We start from the raw sequence: 25,718 nt of genomic DNA on the forward strand, positions 1-25,718 counted from the left end.
TGCTGCAGATCGTCTTTACCGTATCTACATGCATTGAGTTGCTGCCGTGTGATGGGCTGATTAGAAAATTGCTTTAACAAGCAGTTGGACAGGTGTACCTAATAAAGTGGCCAGTGAGTGTATGCACACTAATACACTATACTATATTTAAAAACACTATAGTATTTACTATAACTTACTGTAGTATCTGTGTGTGTGTCTTCAATGACTATGAAAACACTTGGACTCAAAAATGTATGACATGGAGTATTATTTAGCTACCTGTTGACTTTTTTTTCTTAGACCTGCCACTATTTTACACGACTGGCCGATTTTTAATTAGCGTACCCAATTTGTTCATTCATCCCTAATTATCAGTTCATCAGCTTATTTACATTAAGACAGACGCCCTTTATCTCAGCTGATTTATAGGGACGATATTGTCTGGCGTAACCCTGGTAAATTAGACCAAATTAGCTGGCTCGACTCGGGGATCAGGTTCATTCATGTGCATGATGTGTACCGACGCCAATGTCTCGCCGTTACACTGTGAACACCGGCGTAATAAATAAAACACAGAACATCACAATACTGCTGCTGCTTAATCAAGTCATTACAAAGTCCCTAGGCTTAGCATTTTTTCATCCTTACAGTGAATTCCATTTGGGGGGAAGTAAAGATTTTAGCCATCAGAGTTACTGCGTGTCCCTGCAAAACACTCCTGGGGTCATGAAAAAAAAACAACTGAAAGGTTCCGACTTTCTCGGCCCACCTGCGAAATGAAGCCTTTTTCATGGATCAACAAATCCATCAGCATCTTATTCTTTCCTCTGAGCAGAAATCTGAGCAATTATTTTTGACGTGTAACATCAATAATCTCATTTATTTTTTTCCCCCCGTCTCTCTTGGCGCCGTGCGCTCCATTCTCTTGTCCGTGTCTGCGGGGAAATGTGAGATAGAGCACTCAATAAACCAATTTTTTGCACCATCGATCCTACAATTGTTTTATTTCTCGGCCTCCGTGCTCTCCTCTCTCTTATGAAAATGTTATCGACGGCAGCATGGTGTTAAATTATTAAGTAAATGTTAGCAGATGCCGGCGATGTGTTCGCTGTCTGCGTGAATCTGTTTGTGCAAACGCGCTAAGGTCGCGTGTGCGCTTTGTAAGGAACAGCGGGCTTCTGAGATGAATAGCGGGACACTGAAACAGACACTATTAGGGAAGACTACAGATCTGGCGTGCTGCCTCTAGACAGCTACGCACTTTAGCCTAGCGGGGTGATCTCTTTTCCTCTTGCTCTGCTGCGAGAGATCAATGCACCTCCACTGTCCAAACACTCGCTTTATTGTTTACACCCCTGGTGGATTTCTTTTTGATAGAGTTTCTGGTTATTGTCGCTAAAAGTTTCTTGTTTGCCATATCATAATTTAACCGGAGCTGGCATTTAGATGTTTATTGAACTAGAGTGTCGCTAATGGCTAACAGCTAATGTGTCTGTGCGGACTGAGCTAACACAACAGATGATAGGCAGGGGTCAAGTTTCCTCCATAGCCAGCTGTCAGTAATAACTCATCCTCTTGTTATGCTTTTTTAATTAGTTTTGTTTAGTTATGAGCCCCGTGTGAGCCGTTAGCGTAGCGGTTGTTGTGCACATGTCATCGGTGTGTGCGTTCGAGTTTTATGCCGTTCATTAATCAGCTTTTCTTTGTGTCCCTCATTTGCATAGAAGCGTGTTTAGGCCAAATTAGCTGCTCGGATGGATTGTTCTCACTGTGGGAGTAAATGGGTTGGTGTTTGTGGGGTTTGAGTTGTTTACACCTTCACATTAGCCTGACATTGGCAGCGGGTTCGCAAAACTGAACCCATAGGGCAGTAATCGTGCCCTCGCTTGGAGAATGTAATTATCCTATCACATAAACACGCACCAGTGAACAAACAAAGATGGTCATACTGGGAGGTGACAAAAAAAAAGAAAGCGCATGAAAAGCATTCTTATTCTGACATATGAGGAAAAGGACAAGAGAACGTCAAGCAATTTATCGATGCAATTTTTTTCGATGTCATTGAACCTGTTTTTGTTTAATTTTATTCAGAATGATTTCGAGGTTTGTGTTTTTCCTTCTTTTTTTAGAAAAAGTTACTTTTTCTTTTGAGAATTATATTTGCAATTCATACATATTCATGCGATTTCATTAACCTAAAATATCCCCCAAATCCCTCTCCGAACCCTACCCCTCATTTGAGGATGACTAAATAGCACTAAAATGGATGAACTACAAACTAGTATGAGTCAGACACTAAATCAAAAAGTTACAAATTGTTGTGAAATTCCATTGGATGATAAATAATAAAATTATTATTATTATTATTATTATTATTATTATTATTATTATTATTATTATTATTATTATTATTATTATAATATATGTTTATTATTAGTGTGATTATTATTGTTATGTGTGTATTATTATTGATATTGTGCTTATTATAATTATGTGTTTTATTATTATTATTATTATTATTATTATTATTATTATTATTATTATTATTATTATTACTATGTGTTTATTATTATTATTAATAATAATATTATTATGTGCTTATAATTATTATTATTATTATTACGTGCTTATAATTATTATGTATTTATAATTATTAATATTATGTGCTTGTTATTGTTTTTGTTATTATTATTATAAAATGCTTATTATTATTATTATTATTATTATTATTATTATTATTGTCATTATTATTATTATGTTTATTTTATATGTATGCATACTATATTTGATATATATATATATATATATATATATATATATATATATATATATATATATAGATATATATATATATATATATATATATATATATATATATATATATATATATATATATATATATATATATATATATATAAATATGAAGAACAGACTTAAAAGGCTCAATCACATTACTTCTAAAAACATTGGCAGATGTTAGCAGATATTAGCAGAACTAATTTTGCAGCATTGCTCTTTACCTGATCTTTACCTACAGTAGTTAAGTAACTCGTTGCTCTCGTGTCCAAATAATATTAATCAGTCCTGCACACTGATGTGCACATACCACTGACTGTACAGCAAAAAGTCAAAACAAATACTGTCATAACATCTTAGGAGGGATTAGATTCCTGTTAAAACAGTGCTATTGTCATGAATCGAGTGAAGTACACACACACACACACACACACACACACACACACACACACACACACACACACACACACACACACATACTTGTTTTTCTATACTTGTGAGGACTATGGCAGGACACAGCACTTGTGAAGGCCTGCTATTCTAAAGGGTGTAGAGACAAACAGATGCCATCAGTCACCATTAGATGGCCCCAGAAGACCCAAAATCACTTTAAATGAGGAAAACACTCAAAGGAAAAAATCGAAACACACTCTTGACAAAATGCTGCATTTGTGAGGTACCGCTAATGCTAACTAGCTTAGCACGTGTTGCTGCGTTAGCATAGCCTAGCATGCTAATGGTATGCTAAAGACTATAGTATATTAATCTAGTCTTAAAGGCACTTTGACAAACTTTTCATGATCTACACATTTTACCAGCATAAAACTGTAATCTAATCTGAATGAAAGCTGACGTTTGAGCTCATTTAATGATATGAAATTCCTGTTTTTTATATGAAATTCAGAATGTTTTATTTGTTAATGAGAAGCATTGATTTTATCTTAACCATGATATCCATTTAAAAAGTTTACCTGAGTTCTTAACATTTAATGTACATTTCACATATATATAATTAGGCCTGTTAGTTTTAAACAAGTTATACAGTTCCCTCTCTATCTGTGGCCTATTTATACATAACCTTCAGTTTTCAATATGGAATTAAATACAATTAAGAAACATTTATGACTATTTATGAACTTATTCTGACCAGAATGTTCAGAAGCACAGCACTTCTCTCAAGCATTTTTATAGTAATAAATAATTATTCAGGCACCAGATGTGTGTGTATATATATATATATATATATATATATATATAAAGTACATTTTTACTTATAAAAATGACATGGTCTGACCTTTAAGCTTGTCCTCCTCAAACAAATCCCAATTCAATCCATGATCACTGTCAGCTTCTCCTCAAATGATGTCACTTCCTCTGAATCACAGCCTTAAAGGTGCATTGCTCAAATTTTATTTTCAATTTAATGCACATGTGACAGGACTGACAGAAGCATGGGGACAGCTGTAAAATTATTTTACAAATAATAAATTAAACTAGATATTAAAGTTTGAGGACAAACTTTATGGTGGCTTGAAAAGCCGAATCTCAAAGTTTGAAGTGGTTTTAAAGTGTAAATAGAATGTTAGTATGATTTTAGCTTGAGTTAACATATTACTAGCATGAATTAGCATGTTGGTAGCATGATTCTTACATGAATTAGGATGTTGTTAGCATGATTCTAGCATGAATTAGCATGTTACTAGCATGATTCTAGCATGAATTAGTATGTTGTTAGCGTGATTCTAGCATGAATTAGCATGTTACTAGCATGATTCTAGCATGAATTAGCATGCTACTAGGATAATTCTAGCATGAATTAGCATGTTAGTAGCATGATTCTTACATGAATTAGCATGTTGTTAGCGTGATTCTAGCATGAATTAGCATGTTACTAGCATGATTCTAGCATGAATTAGCATGTTGTTAACATAATTCTAGCATAAATTAGCATGTTACTAGCATGATTCTAGCATGAATTACCATGTTGTTAGCATGATTCTAGCATGAATTAGCATTTTACTAGGCGGTTGCTAGGGTGTTTTAAGTGGTTGCTAGGTGGTTGCTAAGGTGGTGCAAGGCAGTTGCTAAGGTGGTCTGACTAGTTGCTAGGTGGTTGCTAAGGTGTTGCTAGACGGTTGCTAGGGTGTTTTGAGTGGTTGCTAGGTGGTTGCTAAGGTGTTGCTAGGCAGTTGCTAAGGTGTTCTGACTAGTTGCTAAGTGGTTACTAAGGTGTTGCAAGGTGGTCGCTAGGGTATTCTGAGTGGTTGCTAGGTGGTTGCTAATGTGTTGCTAGGCGGTTGCTAGGGTGTTCCGAGTGGTTGCTAAGGTGTTGCTAGGTGGTTGCTAAGGTTTGCTAGGTGGTTGCTAAGGCGTTGCTAGGTGGTTGCTAGGGTGTCCTGAGTGGTTGCTAGGTGGTTGCTAAGGTGTTGCTAGGCGGTTGCTAGGGTGTCCTGAGAGGTTGCTAGGTGGTTGCTAAGGTGTTGCTAGGCGGTTGCTAGGGTGTTCTGAGTGGTTGCTAGGTGGTTGCTAAGGTGTTGCTAGGTGGTTGCTAAGGTGTCCTAAGGGGTTGCTAGGTGGTTGCTAAGGTGTTGCTAGGTGGTTGCTAAGGTGTTGCTAGGCGGTTGCTAGGGTGTCCTAACTGGTTGCTAGGTGGTTGCTAAGGTGTTGCTAGGTGGTTGCTAAGGTGTCCTAAGTGGTTGCTAGATGGTTGCTAGGGTGTTCTGAGTGGTTGCTAAGGCGTTGCTAGGTGGTTGCTAGGGTGTGCTGAGTGGTTGCTAGGTGGTTGCTAAGGCGTTGCTAGGCAGTTGCTAGGGTGTTGTGAGTGGTTGCTAGGTGGTTGCTAAGGTGTTGCTAGGCGGTTGCTAAGGTGTCCCAAGTGGTTGCTAGGTGGTTGCTAAGGTGTTGCTAGGTGGTTGCTAAGGTATTCTGAGTGGTTGCTAAGGCGTTGCTAGGCGGTTGCTAGGGTGTCCTGAGTGGTCGCTAGGCCCTTACTAAGGCATTACTAGGCCGTTGCTAGGTGGTTGCTAGGCGGTTGCTAGGGTAATTTGGGTGGTTGCTAGGCAGTTGCTAGGGTACCCTAGTTGGTTACTAGGCAAGCCTCACATACATGCTTGACAAAACATTTATACTTAGTAAGCATTTCTAGCAAGTTACAGTACTTGGCTAGTCAATATTAGCATGTAGCTAGTCACTGCTAGCATGTGTAGCATATATGAAGTTCCGTTTGCTAGCATGAGTCAAACGAGCCAATCTCCAAGTCTCTACGATGTTCTGATGCTGAGATATAGCTGTTGATGAATAGTTGCTAGGGTACTCTGTTTTGTTGCTATGGGCGAGGTTACAGAGTGAACTTGAATGTGGTTGGTTGTCTTAGTCAAATGAACCAAGCCCCATGTCTCTATGACACTGCTATGCAAAGATATGCATCTTGGCCTATTTTAATGGAAGTCTATGGAATCAATTTGGGGGCGTGGCTTGTGAGCTTTATTATCATATTGAGATGCTCATTGGTTGTCTGAGTCAGATGAGCCATCCCCCAAGTCATTAGGACACTGCTATGCAAAGATATGCATGTAGACCAGTTATTAACATGAGTCTAGTATGAATTAGCATGTTACTAGCATGATTCTAGTACAAATTAGCATGTCATTAGCATGTTTCCAGTATGAGTTAGCATGTCATTAGCATGATTAGCATATGAGTAGCATGTTGCTAGCATGATTGGCATGTCATTAGCATGTTAGAATTATAAGCATTTGATAGCACAGCTAATTACATTCTATAGGACAGTTGCTAGGGTGCAGTATGTGGTAGTTAGGGGTGTGGCTAGAAAGTTAAAAGGCCATCAGTGATTGGCTGCTGGCTAGACTGAGTTAAATGAGCTCAGCCATTAGTCTCTATGACAGTCTGATGCAGAGTTATGAGCTCACAAAGTTTGATCCCATGTTAAGTCAATGAGAGTCTTTTGAATGGAAGTCTACGGGACAGTTGCTAGGGTGCCATAAGTGGTTGCTAGGGAGTGGCTAGTAAGTCTAAAGGTCATCAGTGATTGGCTGCTGACTAGACTGAGTTGAATGGGGCCTGACTCTAGTCTGTAGGACAGTCTGATGCAGAGTTATGAGCTCACAAAGGTTGACTCAATGTTAAGTCAATGGCAGTCTTTTACAATGGAAGTCTATGGGACAGTTGCTAGGGTGCCAAAAGTGGTTGCTAGGGAGTGGCTAGTAAGTTTAAAGGTCATCAGTTATTGGCTGCTGGCTAGACTGAGTTAAATGAGCCCAGTTAGAAGTCTGTAGGACAGTCTGATGCAGAGTTATGAGGTGACAAAGTTTGACCCAATGTTAAGTCAATGGGAATTTTGGGAATTTTCCGGGTCGTTTTTCGGAAAACCGAAAGTCGGATCAGTCGGAAAAGATATAGCAACCCGAGTCAGACCAGTTTGAAGGTTTGACGAAAGTTTGAGGTATGAAGCTTGAAAGGGTTAGGAGGAGATAGACTTTAAAATTAGTCTCAGAAGAAAGAAGAAGAAGAACTAGATTATTAAAGTTCGTCGAGACAAACTTTAGGCTGGCTTGAGAAAGTCTGTTGGAAATAGTTTGTTTAATTTAAACAGTTTTAAAAAGTATGAAACGAAGATAGATAGATAGATAGATAGATAGATAGATAGATAGATAGATAGATAGATAGATAGATGATAGATAGATAGATAGATAGATAGATAGATAGATAGATAGATAGATAGATAGATAGATAGATAGATAGATAAAAGCAGTTTGAAAAAGGATAGATAGATAGATAGTTTTGAGGTCACAAAGTTAGATCTATTGTTAAGTCAATGACAGTCTTTTGCAATAAAAGTCTATGGGACAGTTGTTGCTAGGGTGCAGTATCTGGTAGTTAGGGTGTGGCTAGAAAGTTAAAAGCTCATCAGTGATTGGCAGTTTGGTAGTCTGAGTTAAATGAGCTCAGTCATTAGTCAGTATGACAGTGTGATGCAGAGTTATGAGCTCACAAATTTTGATCCCATGTTAAGTCAATGAGAGTCCTTTGAATGGAAGTCTATGGGACAGTTTCTAGGGTCCAAAAGTGGTTGCTAGGGCGTGGCCAGAAAGTTAAAACCTCATCAGTTATTGGCAGTTAGGTAGTCTGAGTTAAATGAGCCCAGTTAGAAGTCTGTGTGACAGTCTGACGCAGAGTTATAAGGTCACAAAGTTTGGTCCAATGTTAAGTCTATGGGATTTTTCCGACGGTCCCGGGACGTTTTTCGGAAAATCGAAAGTCGGATCAGTCGGAAAAGATATGGCATACCGAGTCAGAATAGTTTGGAGGTCTGGTGTGAGTTTGGGGGTCATAGCTCGAAAGCTCTAGGAGGAGATAGATTTTGAATTTTAGTCTCAGAAGAAGAAGAATAATATATAAAAAAAATAATAAGTTTAAATAGGATTTCAGTAGTCTGGCTTGTTTCTCAAGCCAGCCTAATAATAACTAGATTCTTAAAGTTTGAGAACAAACTTTGAGGCTGGCTTGTGAAAGCCTGACGGTAATAGTTTATTTAAACAGTTTTAAAAAGTATGAAAAGATAGATAGATAGATAGATAGATAGATAGATAGATAGATAGATAGATAGATAGATAGATAGATAGATAGATAGATAGATAGATAGATAGATTAGCATGTTATTAGCATGATTCTAGCGTGAAATAGCATGTTGTTAGCATGATTCTAGCATGAATTACCATGTTACTAGCATGATTTTAGCATGAATTAGAATGTTGTTAGCATGATTCTAGCATGAATTAGCATGTTTTAGCACAATTCCATTATGAATTAGCATGTTACTAGCATGATTTTAGCATGAATTAGCACGATTCTAGCATGAATTAACATGTTGTTAGCATGAGTCTAGCATGAATTAGCATGTTGTTAGCATGATTCTAGCATGAATTAGCATGTTACTAGCATGATTCTAGCATGAATTAGCATGTTGTTAGCATGGTTCTAGCATGAATTAGCATTTGACTAGCATGATTCTAGCATGAATTAGCATGTGACTAGCATGATTCTAGCATGAATTAGCATGTTGTTAGCATGATTCTAGCATGAATTAGCATGTTGTTAGCATGATTCTAGCATGAATTAGCATGTACCTGGCATGATTTTAGCATGAATTAGCACGATTCTAGCATGAATTAGCATGTTGTTAGCATGATTGTAGCATGAATTAGCATGTTGTTAGCATGATTCTAGCATGAATTAGCATTTGACTAGCATGATTCTAGCATGAATTAGCATGTGACTAGCATGATTCTAGCATGAATTAGCATGTTGTTAGCATTATTCTCGCATGAATTAGTATGTTACTAGCATGATTCTAGCATGAATTAGCATGTTGTTAGCATGATTCTAGCATGAATTAGCATGTTACTAGCATGATTCTAGCATGATTTAGCAAGTTGTTAGCATGATTCTAGCATGAATTAGCATGTTGTTAGCATGATGGATAGATAGAAAGATAGAAAGATAGATAGATAGATAGATAGATAGATAGATAGATAGATAGATAGATAGATAGATAGATAGATAGATAGATAGATAGATAGATAGATAGTGTGCGAGCATGAGTCAAACAAGCCAACCCCCGCCTCTCTACGATGTTCTGATGCTGAGATATAGCTGGTGTTATATCGTTGCTAGGTTAGTCTGTTTTGTTGCTATGGAGTTGATTGACAGCTTAGACTGATGATATATCAAAGCTTCTTGCCAGTATGAACAGTTAAAAACAACCCCCATGTCTCTATCACACTGCAGCATGACAATATCAGTCTGAACCTCTTTAATGGCAGTCTATGTGACAGTTGCTAGGACGCAGTATCTGGTTGTTAGGGCGTGGCTAGAAAGTTTAAAGGCCATCAGTGATTGGCTGCTGGCTAAACTGAGTTAAATGAGCTCAGCCATTAGTCTGTAGGACAGTTTGATGCAGAGTTATGAGCTCACAAAGTTTGATCCCATGTAAAGTCAATGAGAGTCTTTTGCAATGGAAGTCTATGGGACGGTTTCTAGGGTCCAAAAGTGGTTGCTAGGGCGTGGCCAGAAAGTTTAAAGGTGATCAGTCATTGGCAGTTTGATAGTCTGAGTTAAATGAGCCCAGTTAGAAGTCTGTGTGACATTCTGATGCGGAGTTATGAGGTCACAAAGTTTGATCCAATGTTACGTCTATGGGATTTTTTCGACGGTCCCGGGACGTTTTTCGGAAAACCGAAAGTCGGATCAGTCGGAAAAGATATAGCAACTCGAGTCAGAATAGTTCGGAGGTCTGACCCGAGTTTGATGGTCATAGCTTGAAAGGCCTAGGACGAGATAGAGTTTAATTTTTAGTCTCAGAAGAAGAATAATAATATTAATAATAATAATAAGTTTAATAGGATAACAGTAGTCTGGCTTGCTACACAAGCCAGCCTAATAAGTTTAAGTGAGATAACAGTATGTTGGCTTTTCAAGCCACCATAATTACTTGTGGAATTTATCATTTCAATAAAGTTTTTATTTTTCTAAATAAGTATTTTGCATAACAAAACTCCTAAAGCTGCAGGTTTAAACTGGGCTGAGGACGAGGACAGTGACAGGCCTTGTACATTTTAGTGCTTTTAATGAACAAAAATCTAAGAAACCAAATGAATGACATATTCCTTTACAGAAAAACCCACAGAAATCGACTATCATGCCATTTTAGACATTTGTTTGGGATGAAATACTTTTTATTTGCTGTATTTACGTTTTTATTTCAGGGATAGATAAAGTAAGTTTCTGGTAGAATGCCCCGTGTATGTATGCATGCATGTATGTTTCTCTCTCTCTCTCTCTCTCTCTCTCTCTCTCTCTCTCTCTCTCTCTCTCTCTCTCTCTATATATATATATATATAGAGAGAGAGAGAGAGAGAGAATAATATATACATTTTAATATATAACTAGTTATTATAAGATACTATAGTGTATTGATGTAAATGTGGAGCACAGTAAACTGACATAATACACACAAAACCTCCACATCCAGTGGATTAAAGCCATCAGGACTGGGGAATCTGCTACATCGCCTGTGCTTTAGCCAATCAGTCTGAGTCTGAAAATACTGAAAGTTTACAGCAGACACTACAGGCTGACATTAAGAGCCAACTACAGACAATTGTGTAAATAGTTTTAATTATAGTGTACATTTCTATCAGTTATCCTACAACATCAAGAAGAATTTATTCTAACACAGCTTAACTTTTGACCACATTTTATCACCATTTTCTGAATTTTAGGGAATTTTACAGAAATGTTGAGTAGTGACTCAATGCTCAATAAGAGAATCAAAAGGTTTTAAATAAAAGGAACACAGCAGAGAAACTAAGAGATGTGTTCCCATGCAGCAAACTTAAACAGAACAGTGATGTGCTCAAATTATTCTTCTTTTCTTGGATTGGATTGTCTTATGAACAAAAGTCGTTTACGTTAATCCAGGGTCTGGAGTGAATAAATGGATTGTTTTGAAGGTAAGCCTGGCTGCCCACTTTTCCTGGAGATTTTTTCAGAACAAAGGGTTGTCCAGGGTTGCCTTCACTGCAGCAGCCTGCTCATCAGCTGTCCTAGGCCTCACTGCAGCCTTCTGTCCTAAAAAAACAAAAGGTCAAAAATTGTGTAAATTAGGGGAGCACACGCACACACACATATTATATTGTGATATATGTGATATATGTTGTGTGCAATATCACATTAGTTGTTTTAACTATATGCCAAATCATAATATAGAGCCTGTTGATCATTTAGTTTATCAATTCTCTACGTGCTGCACTAATGTGAGGTGTGCGTGTTAAAATGATCAAACAAACGGTGAGGAAACAGCTTGAAAATCTTACACTCAGACACCAGCGCTCATCAAACCCTTCATTAATACCACACAATAACCTGATTAAACCCTCAATCGTCAAAATAAACTAGCCAATCACCAAAATGCAAGAACTACTGTGATGTTATTGCATTTAGAGTAAGTGATCATGGCCGGCGCGTCCAAAGAGGTGACCTAGGCGGCCGCCTAGGGCGGCAGAATAGAGAGGGCGGTGTCCGCGACACCTCCCTCACCACCCGCGCCCTCAGTTAACATCCGCGTCTAGAGCGGCAGAATAGAGAGGGTGGCGTCCGTGACACTACCCTCACCACCTGCGCCCTCAGTTAACATCCGCGTCTAGAGCGGGAGAATAGAGAGGGTGGCGTCCGCATCACTTCCCTTACCACCTGCGCCCTCAGTTAACATCCGCGTCTAGAGCGGGAGAATAGAGAGGGTGGCGTCCATGACACTACCCTCACCACCCGTGCCCTCAGTTATATCCGCGTCTAGAGCGGCAGAATAGAGAGGGCGGCGTCCGCGACACTACCCTCACCACCCGTGCCCTCAGTTATATTCGCGTCTAGAGCGGCGTCCGCGACACTACCCTCACCACCCGTGCCCTCAGTTATATCCGCGTCTAGGGCGGCGTCCGCGACACTACCCTCACCACCCGTGCCCTCAGTTATATCCGCGTCTAGAGCGGCAGAATAGAGAGGGCAGCATCTGCGACACTTCCCTCATCACTCGCGCCCTCAGTTATATCCGTGTCTAGAGCGGCAGAATAGAAAGGGCGGCGTCCGTGACAGCAGCGAGGCTGGCGACAGCATTGAGGCCGAAGGACTAAAGTCACCATCTTGGATGGGCTGAAGGTGAGTAAATTAACAACAAATTACATTTTTGAGTGAATTAATCCCCTTAAGACTTTCTCTTAAATACTAGTTTCACCAACTAACAGTTAAACAAGCAGTAATCAGACTTGATTTTCAGATTCAAGTTTAATCTAAGCCTAATCTACATTTTGGTGACTGAATTTAAATTTATGAGCAGTCAATCCTTAGGGAACAAATGAAAAGGCTCAGTTCTTAAGATCAATGAGTGTGTTTGTTTTGCAGGAGAGCAACTGAGTGATCCTCCTGCGTTACCTGTCATCATTTGAATGATCTCCTGATTCTGGCCAGTGATGACAGAACTTGAGGTACGGGGACATGTGTCTTCATTATCAGAGTCTTCTGAAATCACAACAGCACAAGACACTGTTCATTTATTATCTTTCAACACGCAGATTCTACAGCTAGGGCTGGGTGGTAAAATCGGTATCGATATTTATTGACTGAACATCGTTGTCAATATCAATAAAAAAGATTTGGTATGTAGTTTCGGTATGAATCGCTACAGTTTTATTAAAATGTGTCTGCTGAGCGCGCGCCTTGGAAGCAGTGCCAATAAGCTTAGGGTCTCAGTTTGTCATTTCCAATGGTCGCACATGTTATGCAAGCGCCGCACATGTAACGCTAGTTAAAAACATCTAAACTTTTCCGAATGCCGTGAGCGCACCGTAACCAATCTGCTTCAAACTTTGTATGGAATACACACATTTCAGTAATAACGGCAGACTAATGACCTCAGACAAACACAGCGCATCCAAACACTGCAGAGCCTTATACTTTTCTCCATAAACTTGCACTGGAGCTGCAGCAATGGTCTCTGTTTGTCATCCTCTGACAAAACGCTTGATGATCACCTAGTTACGAGAAACGCCAGGGGAGCGCGAGCCCATTGTAAATGGTCGAGGAAACCGAAACCACGTGCTTGCGCTTATCACTTCAGGTCAGAATAACAACACATGTGAAAATGAGTGCGGTGGCTGGCAGCAGTGAGGAGATTGTAAATTAAATGGATGCAGCGCCAGAGTGGCTTTTTGGTTTCTTTTCTTGTGCATCCCAGCCTCTAGCTCCACATCTGAAAGAGTTTCAGCATTGGGGTATTGTAATCATTTAACTTCACTATCTGTAATGTTGCAGTGTGTGTTTGAATAATGATGGTTAGTTCCTTTACTAAAGCTCAGATTTGATGATCATAATTTGTGTTGTTGACAGAGTTTGAGGTTTACGGTATCATTATTATTCACACCTTACAGATGTTGATCTACCTTAAAGTTTGCTTTGATTGTTCAGCGTTTACACTTCATCATTGCACACATTTAACATTTTATTAATCAAGTTTAAGTGTCTCTTCAACACGTATGTTTGAGATCTTTTGTTTTAATGTTTGCATAGTTCGCATAGTTAAATGCTATTAAAACTATCTGCCTTAGTAATGTTGGTAAATTAAAATAAAGTGGTTAAAAAATCCTAATATTCCTAAATGTAATAAAAATATTCAATAATTATTGGTATCGAATGATATGAAACATGATATTGTGATACATTTTGTTTTGAATATCGCCCAGCCCTATCTACAACACACTGAAGTAAACTAGCAGATACTGACCAGTTTGAGCGAGGTGACGCTTGTGGCTGACAGAGGTACGGGCAGATGTGTCTTCATTATCAGAGTCTTCTGGAATCACAACAGCACAAAACAGTGTTCATTTATTATCTTTCTACAGGAAGATTCAACAACACACTGAAATAAATTACCACATACTGACCAGTTTGAGTGAGGTGACGCTGGTGGCTGACAGAGGTACATGGACAATGGACATGTGTCTTCATTTTAGAGTCTTCTGGAAAAAGCAACAGGCAACTCAATGTTGGAAGGCAGAATTGGTTTGTTATCATAACAAAAACTCTCCAGGCAGAAGCGATGCTGCTTATAAATCAACCCACATTTAAAAAGTGTTTAATTATTACTGTATTTAAGTGCTAGTACCTAGTCCAGGGATCTGTTATTTGAATACAGCTAAATACATCTACAGTAAGATGATTTGACAGATTTCACATTGTGGTCATTTTTCTCTGGTTGTGGGTCTTCAAACGCATTTGCATATTTGATCTGAATAAAGTTTCTAAAAAGATTTCTGTGCATTCTTGTGTTCATTGGATGGGCCAGATATATTGACTAGGGAGGTGCACAACAACTTTAAATGGAAAATTTATAACGATCCAAAAGATGATGGGATGTGAATAATAGAATTATGCATAAACGAGTAATAAATTACGGTTTCCTGCAATACTACATCATTACCAACTGATGATGGTAATATGATGATGATTGGCATGTGTGTGTAGGGGTGTGACAACCACATAGCTGATGATGACTGGCTAAAAACACAAGTGACACTTTCAAAGAGGTAGACGGAGCTTCTATATTAAAGAAATAAAACTAGTTTAGTATTGTTTATGCGGAAATAACCAATAGTAGTGAGAAAAGTCAATCATGTCAGTGTATTTTGACTAAGTACTTTACAAATTACATTTCCATATGATCAGCTTGCCGTGGATGGAGCCAGAGGTTCGGGCATACGGTGTCAGTGAGAGCGAGAGTGTACTCTGCAGTGATTACAGTGCTCACAAAATCTATTTATTTATATTATACCAAGATTAAAACATGAATAAACAGTAAGTTTGTTGATAGAAACATGCTACATGTACAGTATCTTGTACAATCACCAAATCTGGGTTTCAACCATGAAAAGATGTCAATGTTATTTTTATATTTAATATAAATTATAAACATAATACTGTAATATTTATACTACATTTATGTTACATTGCCCAAGAAGCCAATGCATATTTAGTCTTATTTGTTGGCCAGTTGTGGTGAAAATTATACAACCCCAAATCAAAAGAATTTGGGACAGTATGGAAAATGCAAATAAAAAAAAATAAAGTAGTGATTTCTAAATTTACTTTGGCTTGTATCTCATTGCAGACAGTACAACAAACATTATTTAATGTGCTCCTCATGATTTCTTTCTTTTTTTTTTTTTTTAATAAACACGAATTCCAATTTTGGTTTTTGCAACACTCCAGAAGCAGTTGTGACAGGAGCAGTTTAGGGCAGTAATCAGGTAAACTGGTAAAATAATGATGTGATGATGTGAAACGGGAGATGTCGAAAGGTGATTTTAATTATGATCTGATTGAGATACAGCCAAAGCAAAGTTTGAAATTATTTCTTTATTATTTGGGTTTTCACACTGTCCCAACCTTTTCTGATATGGGCTTGTAAGTTCTAAAACATCTATTATGTTTTATTGTTCCACTATAAAAAGGATCATATTATAATAAAATAATTATTTGGATAGATGACTCACATTGTCCCAGATAAACATTAACATAGTATAGAATAGTGCAGGATGTTTTATAATAATTTATTGAATTGTGTAAAATCCGCTTTGGAACGCTTAGTTTAAGCAAATTTGATGAACGCGATCATGCGTGTTGATCTGAAGAGAGTTGCTCTCGCTCACCGAATGCGCTGTACTGTGTGCGTCCGTTCCCTAAGCAACAAGAACAAACGCCTGACATCTCCAGTCTGTATTCCACAAAGTAGTTTAGAATTAACTGTTTAGAGATGGTGTGACAACGCGTACCTATGTGTGCCTTTGATGCACCCTTTCATGCTTCTTATGTCCTTGTCGCAGCACCAGTGACACCAAAATTCATATGCTGATTTGATCCGGTACATACCGGTTAAAAAGCTACCGGTGCTATAATGGCACCAGGTTTCAGTACCTAACCCTATTCAACACCCCATGCCACGTCAAATTGCTGGAGTTCTTTGTGCAAAAACATCCCTGACCAAGTATTGGTTTACAGCAGTCTAACACTACTGTGATAATTTTTTTTCTATTGGTCTTCAGTAATATTCTAATTTTCTTAATATTCTAAACATCTTAATGTATTGAGATGCTCCTGGACATTTTGTGTGCTTTTTATTTTACAAGCTTCTTTTTAAAGTAATGCAATAGTTTATTTCCTTGGAAATTCGTTACTTTTATAATGATAAAATTAAGTTACTAAGTCAGTTATTATTTGTGAAAAGTAACTATAACTAATTACTTTTATAAGTAACCCGCACAACACTGCTTGTGACTTACCTTTTTCAGTGCTTTGGACTTCACTCTCCTGGCGGGATCTAGAAGACGAGCTTCTATTATTTTCACTCTCTGTAAAACAAGTAAGAAAAAAATTAGGAAAAAACAATACCCAAAAAACCACAGATAATATTAACCAAATACCAAATTAGTTTTACTCACCATCAGCCAGTGGTGGATTTAGGCATGGGCAATATGGGCATGGGGAGATGGTGCAAAAAAAGTGCCCCCGTTAAAACTTTGAGGTAAGATTTACTTCATGCAAGTGTATAAATTTAGACTGGTTATCTCAGAATAAAGACGTTAGGAGCTATTCACATCACACGCAAGTTTGTTGATCTCTATGTGCAACTGAACAAATGCTGGTGAAAACAAATTGATGCAACGTATATGTGATTGGTCACTGCTATAAGAGCGATCTATATTGTTTCAATAGAGCCATCATTGCTGTGGCAGAGAAGTGTATACGAGTTCCGACGGTAGTGGTTACTGGATATGGAAGTGTATGTACTAAGCAAAATATATGTGGGCTCATGCAGTAGTAAGATCTATGATCTATAAAGATTCTGTGGTGATCTATGATAATTGGCAGTGGTGCATTATAAGGCGAGCGTCGCCTGTAGGAGCGGTCACTGCACTTGCAGTGGTGCATAATAAGGTGTGCGTCTCCAGTGGGAGCAGTCACTGCGCTTGCAGTGATGGATAATAATAAAGTGTGCATTTCCAGTGGGAGCAGTCACTGCACTTGCAGTGATGAATAATAATGAAGTGTGCATCTCCAGTGGGAGCAGTCACTGCGCTTGCAGTGATGAATAATAATAAAGTGTGCATCTCCAGTGGGAGCAGTCACTGCACTTGCAGTGATGGATAATAATGTGTGCATCTCCAGTGGGAGCAGTCACTGCGCTTGCAGTGATGAATAATAATAAAGTGTGCATCTCCAGTGGGAGCAGTCACTGCGCTTGCAGTGATGAATAATAATAAAGTGTGCATTTCCAGTGGGAGCAGTCACTGCGCTTGCAGTGATGAATAATAATAAAGTGTGCATCTCCAGTGGGAGCAGTCACTGCACTTGCAGTGATGGATAATAAAGTGTGCATTTCCAGTGGGAGCAGTCACTGCGCTTGCAGTGATGAATAATAATAAAGTGTGCATCTCCAGTGGGAGCAGTCACTGCGCTTGCAGTGATGAATAATAATAAAGTGTGCATTTCCAGTGGGAGCAGTCACTGCGCTTGCAGTGATGGATAATAAAGTGTGCATTTCCAGTGGGAGCAGTCACTGCACTTGCAGTGATGGATAATAATGTGTGCATCTCCAGTGGGAGCAGTCACTGCGCTTGCAGTGATGAATAATAATAAAGTGTGCATCTCCAGTGGGAGCAGTCACTGCGCTTGCAGTGATGAATAATAATAAAGTGTGCATTTCCAGTGGGAGCAGTCACTGCGCTTGCAGTGATGGATAATAAAGTGTGCATTTCCAGTGGGAGCAGTCACTGCACTTGCAGTGATGAATAATAATAAAGTGTGCATCTCCAGTGGGAGCAGTCACTGCGCTTGCAGTGATGGATAATAATGTGTGCATCTCCAGTGGGAGCAGTCACTGCACTTGCAGTGATGGATAATAATGTGTGCATCTCCAGTGGGAGCAGTCACTGCGCTTGCAGTGATGAATAATAATAAAGTGTGCATCTCCAGTGGGAGCAGTCACTGCGCTTGCAGTGATGAATAATAATAAAGTGTGCATCTCCAGTGGGAGCAGTCACTGCGCTTGACTCCTGAAGTAGCGGTCACTGCACTGGCAGCAGTGTGTAATAAGGTGTGCGTCTCCCGTAGGAGCGGTCACTGCACCTGCAGTGGTGCATAATAATAAGGTGTGCGTCTCCTGTATGAGTGGTCACTGCCCTAGCAGCAGTGTGTAATAAGGTGTGCGTCTCCCGTAGAAGCGGTCACTGCGCTTGCAGTGGTGCATGATAGTAAAGTGTGGGACTCCTGTAGGAGCGGTCACTGCACTGGCAGTTGTGTGTAATAAGGTGTGCGTCTCCAGTGCGAGCAGTCAATGCGCTAGCAGTGATGCATAAATTTACAGTGGGCAATTGCTGCTAGCAGCGGCAACCTTATGATATAACTCCTTGGAGGGATTAAGGATCAAGGATTTGAAAAGGCTTAGGGGTTGAAATAGTTAAAGGGGGCAATGATGGGGCATTTCCACTGACTTTTACAATTAATTTCTATTCATTTCATTTTCTGGTCGGCTTAGTCCCTTTATTAATCCAGGGTCGCCACAGCGGAATGAACTGCCAACTTATCCAGCAAGTTTTACGCAGCGGACACCCTTCCAGCCGCAACCCATCTATAAATAGAAATAGGGAAATTTCTATGAAAAACTTAAATGATAGACTTAAAGGAACTTAATGTAGTGCAAGGAGCGTTGAGGAGTAGCCGAAGGTTTTGAAAGGAGTTCCTTCAATTATATCGAGTGAAATTGCAAGTTAAATTGCTGTGAAAATAGGTGGGGTAAGCTAGACATGTGATTCTGGATGATTTTTGAGCTGAAATTGCTTATCAGCTTGGTGTGATTGCTTTATATTTACTTATTAAATTTAAGCAATTTATTTTATATATATATGTCTATTACTTATTATTTTCTTTCTGCTTTATTTTTATTACAATTCATTTATTGTTTCACTTGCAGAACAAAGATTATGTCTGTGTTTACGGTAATAACATATTTAAGTTTATACATGTTAAGTACCTAGACGATGAATCTATGGGAGAAAGTCTATACACGGCGTTGTGATCGGCAATCGATTGCTCTTGACTGCCTTGTCCTGTGCTATACAGGTGTAAAACTGTAGTGTTTGCCTCTGATGTTGAAGTAGTACACTACAGACACTATAAAAATAAACATTAACTGAAATCATTGAGTTGATGCGACCTTAATACGGTGCACATATGATTAATGTATAACAAGCGTTTTTTACCTGGTTAATCTGCAAGCAGCACGAGGGCAGAATAGGCTTGTTATTCATAATTTTGCCGCCACAAAAGCAGTGGCATTGCGGGCTGTACTAAGGCAGATTCCCGCTGTGAGTTAGTGGAAATGCTCCATGCGTGGGGGATGGATGGGGCTGTAGCGGAGATGTGCTTGAGCTGTCATGGCGAATTGGCCGATGGTGGCGCTTCGCCGTGTAGAGCGGCGGCCTGGCACTCGATTGATCTGTGCCGGTGGTTGCCGAAACTGGGGCGCGGCTCAGGTTTGTTGCAGGCGTCTGGAAAAGCGGCAGCGTGGCGGGACTTAGTTAAGACCGCGGCCTCTGTTGATAGTGCTGATGCGCTGGACATCAGCTTGGAGTTTGCAGGAGCCGTGTCATCCTCATGGAAATTTGCTGTTTGGACAAGGTTACATTAATTAAATGTACCAACGCTGAAGTCGAGAGAAAACGGAGGTATGACGTGTTTGAATATTTATAGGGGTTTCCTCTTGAGTTGACTGGATAATAGAATGATTGTGAGGTTGATGAATTAGCCTCGTCAAAGACTGATCGTGCTCCTCCCCAAACTTGTTTATAAAACATCCCTTAATGTTCTACTGAAGAAAAATCAATCTTGGATGACGTGAGTAAATGAATGGGAAACTTTCATTTTGGGGTGAACTATCCATTTATGGTGTATTAATGGTGTAATAATGCTCAGGTCAATATTGCTGTAAAATCGGCTTTTCTTTCACTGTGCGCACTGTAAAACACTGCAGAGCACCTGTAAATGTGGCTGTACCTGTAGTCTACACTAGTAGCTCCAGATTTTTCCTGCTATGAATGTCAATAGCTTCTTGTATCCAGATTATTTCTAAATATCTTAGTTGAAAACACATGAGGTGGAGTAAATGTTAGGTAGAGTTAAATTTTGGTTGAACTATCACTTCAATATTCTGTTAAATGTGCAATAGTTTCAAACATTGTGTTGGTTTTCACCTAACCTTCACACCCATATCAAGGGTTCGAGTTAAACACGGTTAGGGTTTGGGTTTATAGTCATTTGCTATTTTCCATTAATTTGTTTATACCTGCTATTTATTAAGCAAAAATAATGACATCAGAAAATCACTGGTCATTTATTGACAGGCACTGGGGCTGTGTACTCACAGAGGATCAAAATGAGGCCTTCATATTTATTGCTTATGTCATTTACTTGGGGGAAAATCTTTTGATTATACTTTAGAAACATTTAACTTACCTCTGTAGAGATGTCACTAACAAAATAAGAAGCATTGCTTATTTCCTCTTCCTCATCTCTCTTCTGTCCATCTTGCTCCCCCTCATCACTCTTGGTTTTTCTTTTTTGTCATCTGTAATTAAACATTTTTACATCAACTCAAAGATGAAAGAAAACTAATAATCTAGCTATTAATTTATTAATCTAACACAGAGAACATTCAACAGGAGATATGCAAACATGTCTCTTAGATATCATGCTGAAAACAAAAACAGCTAGATGAGAAGAAAAGTGAACACATTTCTCACAGTTCTGTTTGCCTCTTTATAATTTAACAGTGCATCTGAGCTGATAAATATTCAAAAGTTACAATGCATTATAATACTTGCCTAATTGTGGTCAAAGCCTTTAAGAGTATGATGCATTATACCAGCAGAGAAATGTTCTGTGATGTGGTCATAATGATTTTAAGTGGATTTGTCTGATTCATGTAAAGTAAGAGAAGTTTATGTTCTTTTAAACAGCCACAAGATATCAAGAACTGTTTAAGACAATGCCCATTAGATAAAGCCAGGGCTGTGTGGGAAAGTGTTTTAATATTTAATTAAATATTTAATTAAACATAATTAAATATGTAAGAATATATGATGTTTTAAATACACACAGTGACTGTGAGCTGATGAAGGCCAGCTCAGCTTACAGGTGTAGAGTCTGCAAACTTTAACTTTGTCTGCAAAGTTAAAAACATGCTTTGATAAAAAAGGAGAAGTTGGGAGGTTTTATCATAGTTTAGGACATAAAAATACGTAGATCAATTTATTTTAATATTGCGTCCTATTATTCCCCACTTCTTGATAATCAGTGGCTTAAAATTTATAAATATGTAAGAATATATGATGTTTTAAATACACACAGTGACTGTGAGCTGATGAAGGCCAGCTCAGCTTACAGGTGTAGAGTCTGCTGTGTGTGTGTGTGATCAGCAGCAGCGCCCCTCCCCCATCCCCCAGCAGAGCAGAGCAGAGCAGTGGGGGAGGGGTGGCGCCTGCTCTCTAACACTTGTTAACTCGTTAACTCTTATAGCAGTCAATGTAGTCACACTTAAACACCTGTTGAAGACATCTGCCTTGAAATAAAATCAAGGACTGTGTGGGAAAGTGTAAAGTATGATACAGCTCAGTACTGTGCAGATGTAAAGTATACAGTTTTACTCTGCTGTTTAATCTAGCTTACTCTTGAAAGCTATGAGAACAAATATGTAGTTCAAAGTATGAAGTATTATAATGTATTGTAACTTATGTTATAATTATTATATACAACATTATTTTAAGGTTGTTTTTAAGTCATGATGCATTCACGATGCTGCTTTAGGAATAAATATAAGTTTTATTTTTTTTAAAAAGTTATAAAACTGAGTCAAATATAATCAGAAACTGAAGTGTAAATGTTATTAGTGATTATGATCGTGCATTGAGTGTCAATCAGCTGTTTGCTGTTAATGAGAGTTCATTAATTGATGGTTGAGGAGTAGAGAGAGAGAGCAGCTCCCCTCCCCCACTGCTGCGCTGCTCTCTCTCTCTCTCTCTCTCTCTCTCTCTCTCTCTCTCTCTCTCTCTCAGTTCAGTTCAGTTCAAGTTGCTTTATTGGCATGACATTAAATACAGTATTGCCAAAGCATTTCAAATATGAAACATATTAAAACCATTGAAAATAATAATTAATAGTAATACAAATAAGATATAATGACACAAAAAAAAAACAATACATTTGATAAATATAATAATAATAATAGTAAAAAGTTTAAATTATTTAAATAAGACACAAATTTACATTAACCGTTTCTTATGGTGTGTAGGATGTATACATATTTTGCAGCCAGTTCAAATGTCAATTCGTCCTCTCCGAGTATATGGTAAAGTTTTTCTGAGTCATTTAAATTAAAAAATGAATTGATCAATGTTTCAAATTGGGGGAAAAATATTTCTCTAGTCGTGCTGTATTTGGGGCAGAACAGAAGGAAGTGTGTCTCATCCTCTATTTGGTTTGTGTCACACTGTTTACATATTCTCTTTTCCTTAGGAGTCCAGGATTTTTTATGTCTGCCTTTTTCTATTTCTAGGTCATGATCACAGAGGCGATATTTAGAAAGAATGTGCTTTTCTTTTAATTGTTTTAATGATAAATAATTTGCCAACTGTGTGGTTCTATTTAGGGCCGAATAACATTTAAGTTTAGTCTGGAGGTTGAATTCAGTTTTCAGTTTTTCATCATAGTTATATTTTAATGTTTTGTCAATTTGTTTGTGAAGGTTTTGTTTGGGGACGGGTTCGGTTTGTGTTTTTTCCAGTAGCTCAGATACCAGTGTGTTTAGAGGATGAGACACTGTAGGTTTTTCATTAGCCAGAAGGGCTTTATATTGGACAGACTGGGGGTCCGACTGATGCAGGTGCAGCCAGAACTGAACAGCTCGTTTCTGAATCTCCAAATTTAGCGGGTATAAACCCAGTTCAGCCCTGCAGGCAATGTTAGACGTGTTTCTGTGGATATGTAATATGCTTTTAGCAAATTCTAATTGTGTTCGTTCAATTAAACTTTTATTCCAATTTTCTAATTTTAATACTGGTGCCCAAATTTTACAAAAAAAAAAAAAAAAAAAAAAAAAAAAAATCTCTCTCTCTCTCTCAGCCGTCATTAGCGATCTCTCCGTCAGGTACAATCAGACTTCAACAGCTCACTAACAAACTTAACTCAGCTGAATATCTTCCTATGTTATATCTTAATCAGCTGAGGTGAATGAAGGTGTTCACTGAGGAACAGCTGACTGTGGCAGCACTCAGATACAAATACATAAGTCAACACTTAATTAGTTACTTAATTGCTCGACAGCATGAGCTAATAATTAATGAATTAGTATTAAAATCATGACTTACTCTGTCGTGTTGTCCTTGTCATGTACCTGGCCTCGCAGGTGCTGTGGTGTTGATGCAGCCTCTGTCTTCCGCTATACCGATCCCTTTAATCCGGCCCACGTGAGCGCATTGTCATTTACATATATGGTCTTAATGTCAAAACATCTAAAAAGAGCATATTCCATTGGTCTATCATTCAGCCTATCAATCCGACCGAACAATGAGCGAACCGTCCAATCAGAAACCTTGAAGAGTCATCCTCTTGCAGCCAATCAAAAAAAGCTGCCGTAAACCCGTCTGCCTTTAGGGGGAGCTCAGGAGAATTAAGCAAACACACCTAGTGTCATGATTTGCTATTAAAATAAGGACATTTGGGAAACTCCCACAGCATGATGCCCAGCCCCCCTGGAGCCATTATTGAGCAAAATAAAGTGAGGACCTCAATTTTGTCCTCACTTTATCGAAATGTCCTCACTTAAAAGGTGTTTTGTCATGAATTGGTCCTCACAAGTATAGCATTACAAACACACACACATACTCAGCTGGGGTGCTAACAGCTGTAAGAGTCAGATAGTAGCCAATGCCGCCACATTAAGTAATGAGGTCAAACTGAGAGCTTGAGTGATAACCTGTGAACTCTGATCTTACACAGGCCTGCTGGGGGTCTCCAACCTGCTCGCTTTCCCTCCTCTTTCTCCTTTTTTCCATCATTTCTTCCAATCAATCAATCAATTATGAGGTTACGGCTACAGTTTTGCCTGCGTGTTGTGCATTAGCCAACGCAGGTGTTTCATTACACTTTTTCTCTGGAGGTTTGCACTATTTTCAAAGCACAAAACAACACAACAGGCCAGTCAGAAAAGAATACACACACACACACGTTTGTTTTTGTGAAAAGTGGGGACATTACATAGGTTTCCATTCATTTTATACTGTCCAAACCGTATAGTATATTGCCCTCACCCCACCCCACCCCTTAACCCAACCATCACAGGAGACTGTGTGCAGCTCTACTCTCTGTTTAAACTCCTCATGTAGGATTTATAAGCATTTTGAGAAATGAGGACGTCACCAATGTCCTCATATTTCACCTCATTTTTGTAATACCTGTGTCATACCCAGGTCATTATACAGATTTGTGTCCTGATATGTCACAAAAACACACACACACACACTCACACTCACACTCACACACATATACATTCGGTTGAAGTCAAAATTATCAACCCTCCTGTGTTTTTTTTTTTCACTTTTCCTAAATGATGCTAAACAAAGCAAGGACATTTTCACAGTATTTCCTATATTATTTTTTTCATCTGGAGAAAGTCCTTTATGTTTTATTTCTGCTAGAATAATATTTTAAATATATTTTTAAATCAATTTTAAGGTCGATAATATTAGCCTCCCTAAGAAATATATTGTTTTGATTGTCTACAGAACAAAACCATCATTATACAATGATTTGCCTACTTACTCTAATTAACCTAGTTAAGCCTTTAAATGTCACTGTAAGCTGTATAGAAGTGTCTTGAAAAATATCTAGTAAAATATTATTGACCGTCATCATGGCAAAGGTAAAATAAATCAGTTATTAGAGATGAGTTATTAAAACTATTATGTTTAGAAATGGGTTAAATGTTCGTTAAACAGATATTGGGGGAAAATATTCAAGTGGGGCTAATAATTCAGGAGGGCTAATAATTCTGACAGCTACAGCTATATGACTCTACTGTACGGGCCGGAAACAATAAGCATTTTTTTTTGCATTTTCAAAATGCTTAATTCTGCCTGATTTATGAGCCGTTTTTCTTATGATGACCTAAAAAAATTCCTCATGAGGTCAAAATTTACTGCTATACATTTGTGGACATTTGTTCCCCACAATGTAAGGAATTGCGTTGACAGAATTGGTGT

General features: G+C 38.4%; 2 protein-coding genes and 1 long non-coding RNA gene across 66 annotated transcripts in view; 2 read left to right on the forward strand and 1 right to left on the reverse strand.

Moving 5' to 3' along the window:
• Positions 1–25,718, forward strand: part of prdm16 (PR domain containing 16) — a 452,417-nt gene that overhangs the window by 325,786 nt on the left and 100,913 nt on the right. The window lies entirely within an intron of this gene.
• Positions 10,958–23,921, reverse strand: LOC147835817 (uncharacterized). 24 transcript variants are annotated; one of them, XM_087265521.1, is made up of 7 exons: positions 23,826–23,921; positions 20,917–21,028; positions 16,686–16,723; positions 14,292–14,363; positions 14,132–14,197; positions 12,784–12,870; positions 10,958–11,427 (listed from the first exon to the last, which is right to left on the reverse strand). In XM_087265521.1, exons 2-7 carry the CDS (start codon positions 20,949–20,951, stop codon positions 11,345–11,347), a joined length of 381 nt encoding a protein of 126 aa, XP_087121647.1. In that variant the 5' UTR covers positions 20,952–21,028; positions 23,826–23,921; the 3' UTR covers positions 10,958–11,344. The 24 variants fall into 24 exon arrangements, with proteins under 24 accessions (XP_087121647.1, XP_087121644.1, XP_087121645.1 ...); XM_087265518.1 differs by having other exon boundaries at positions 14,132–14,200; XM_087265519.1 differs by having other exon boundaries at positions 14,292–14,366.
• On the forward strand, positions 12,746–14,657 carry LOC147835818 (uncharacterized). The gene is made up of 3 exons (XR_015498507.1): positions 12,746–12,836; positions 14,091–14,166; positions 14,250–14,657. It is a non-coding gene; the product is annotated as an uncharacterized LOC147835818 (long non-coding RNA).

Source organism: Danio rerio, chromosome 8 (genome assembly GCF_052040795.2).
Source record: "Danio rerio strain M-AB ecotype USA chromosome 8, GRCz13ab, whole genome shotgun sequence".
NCBI classification, from domain to species: Eukaryota; Metazoa; Chordata; class Actinopteri; order Cypriniformes; family Danionidae; genus Danio; species Danio rerio.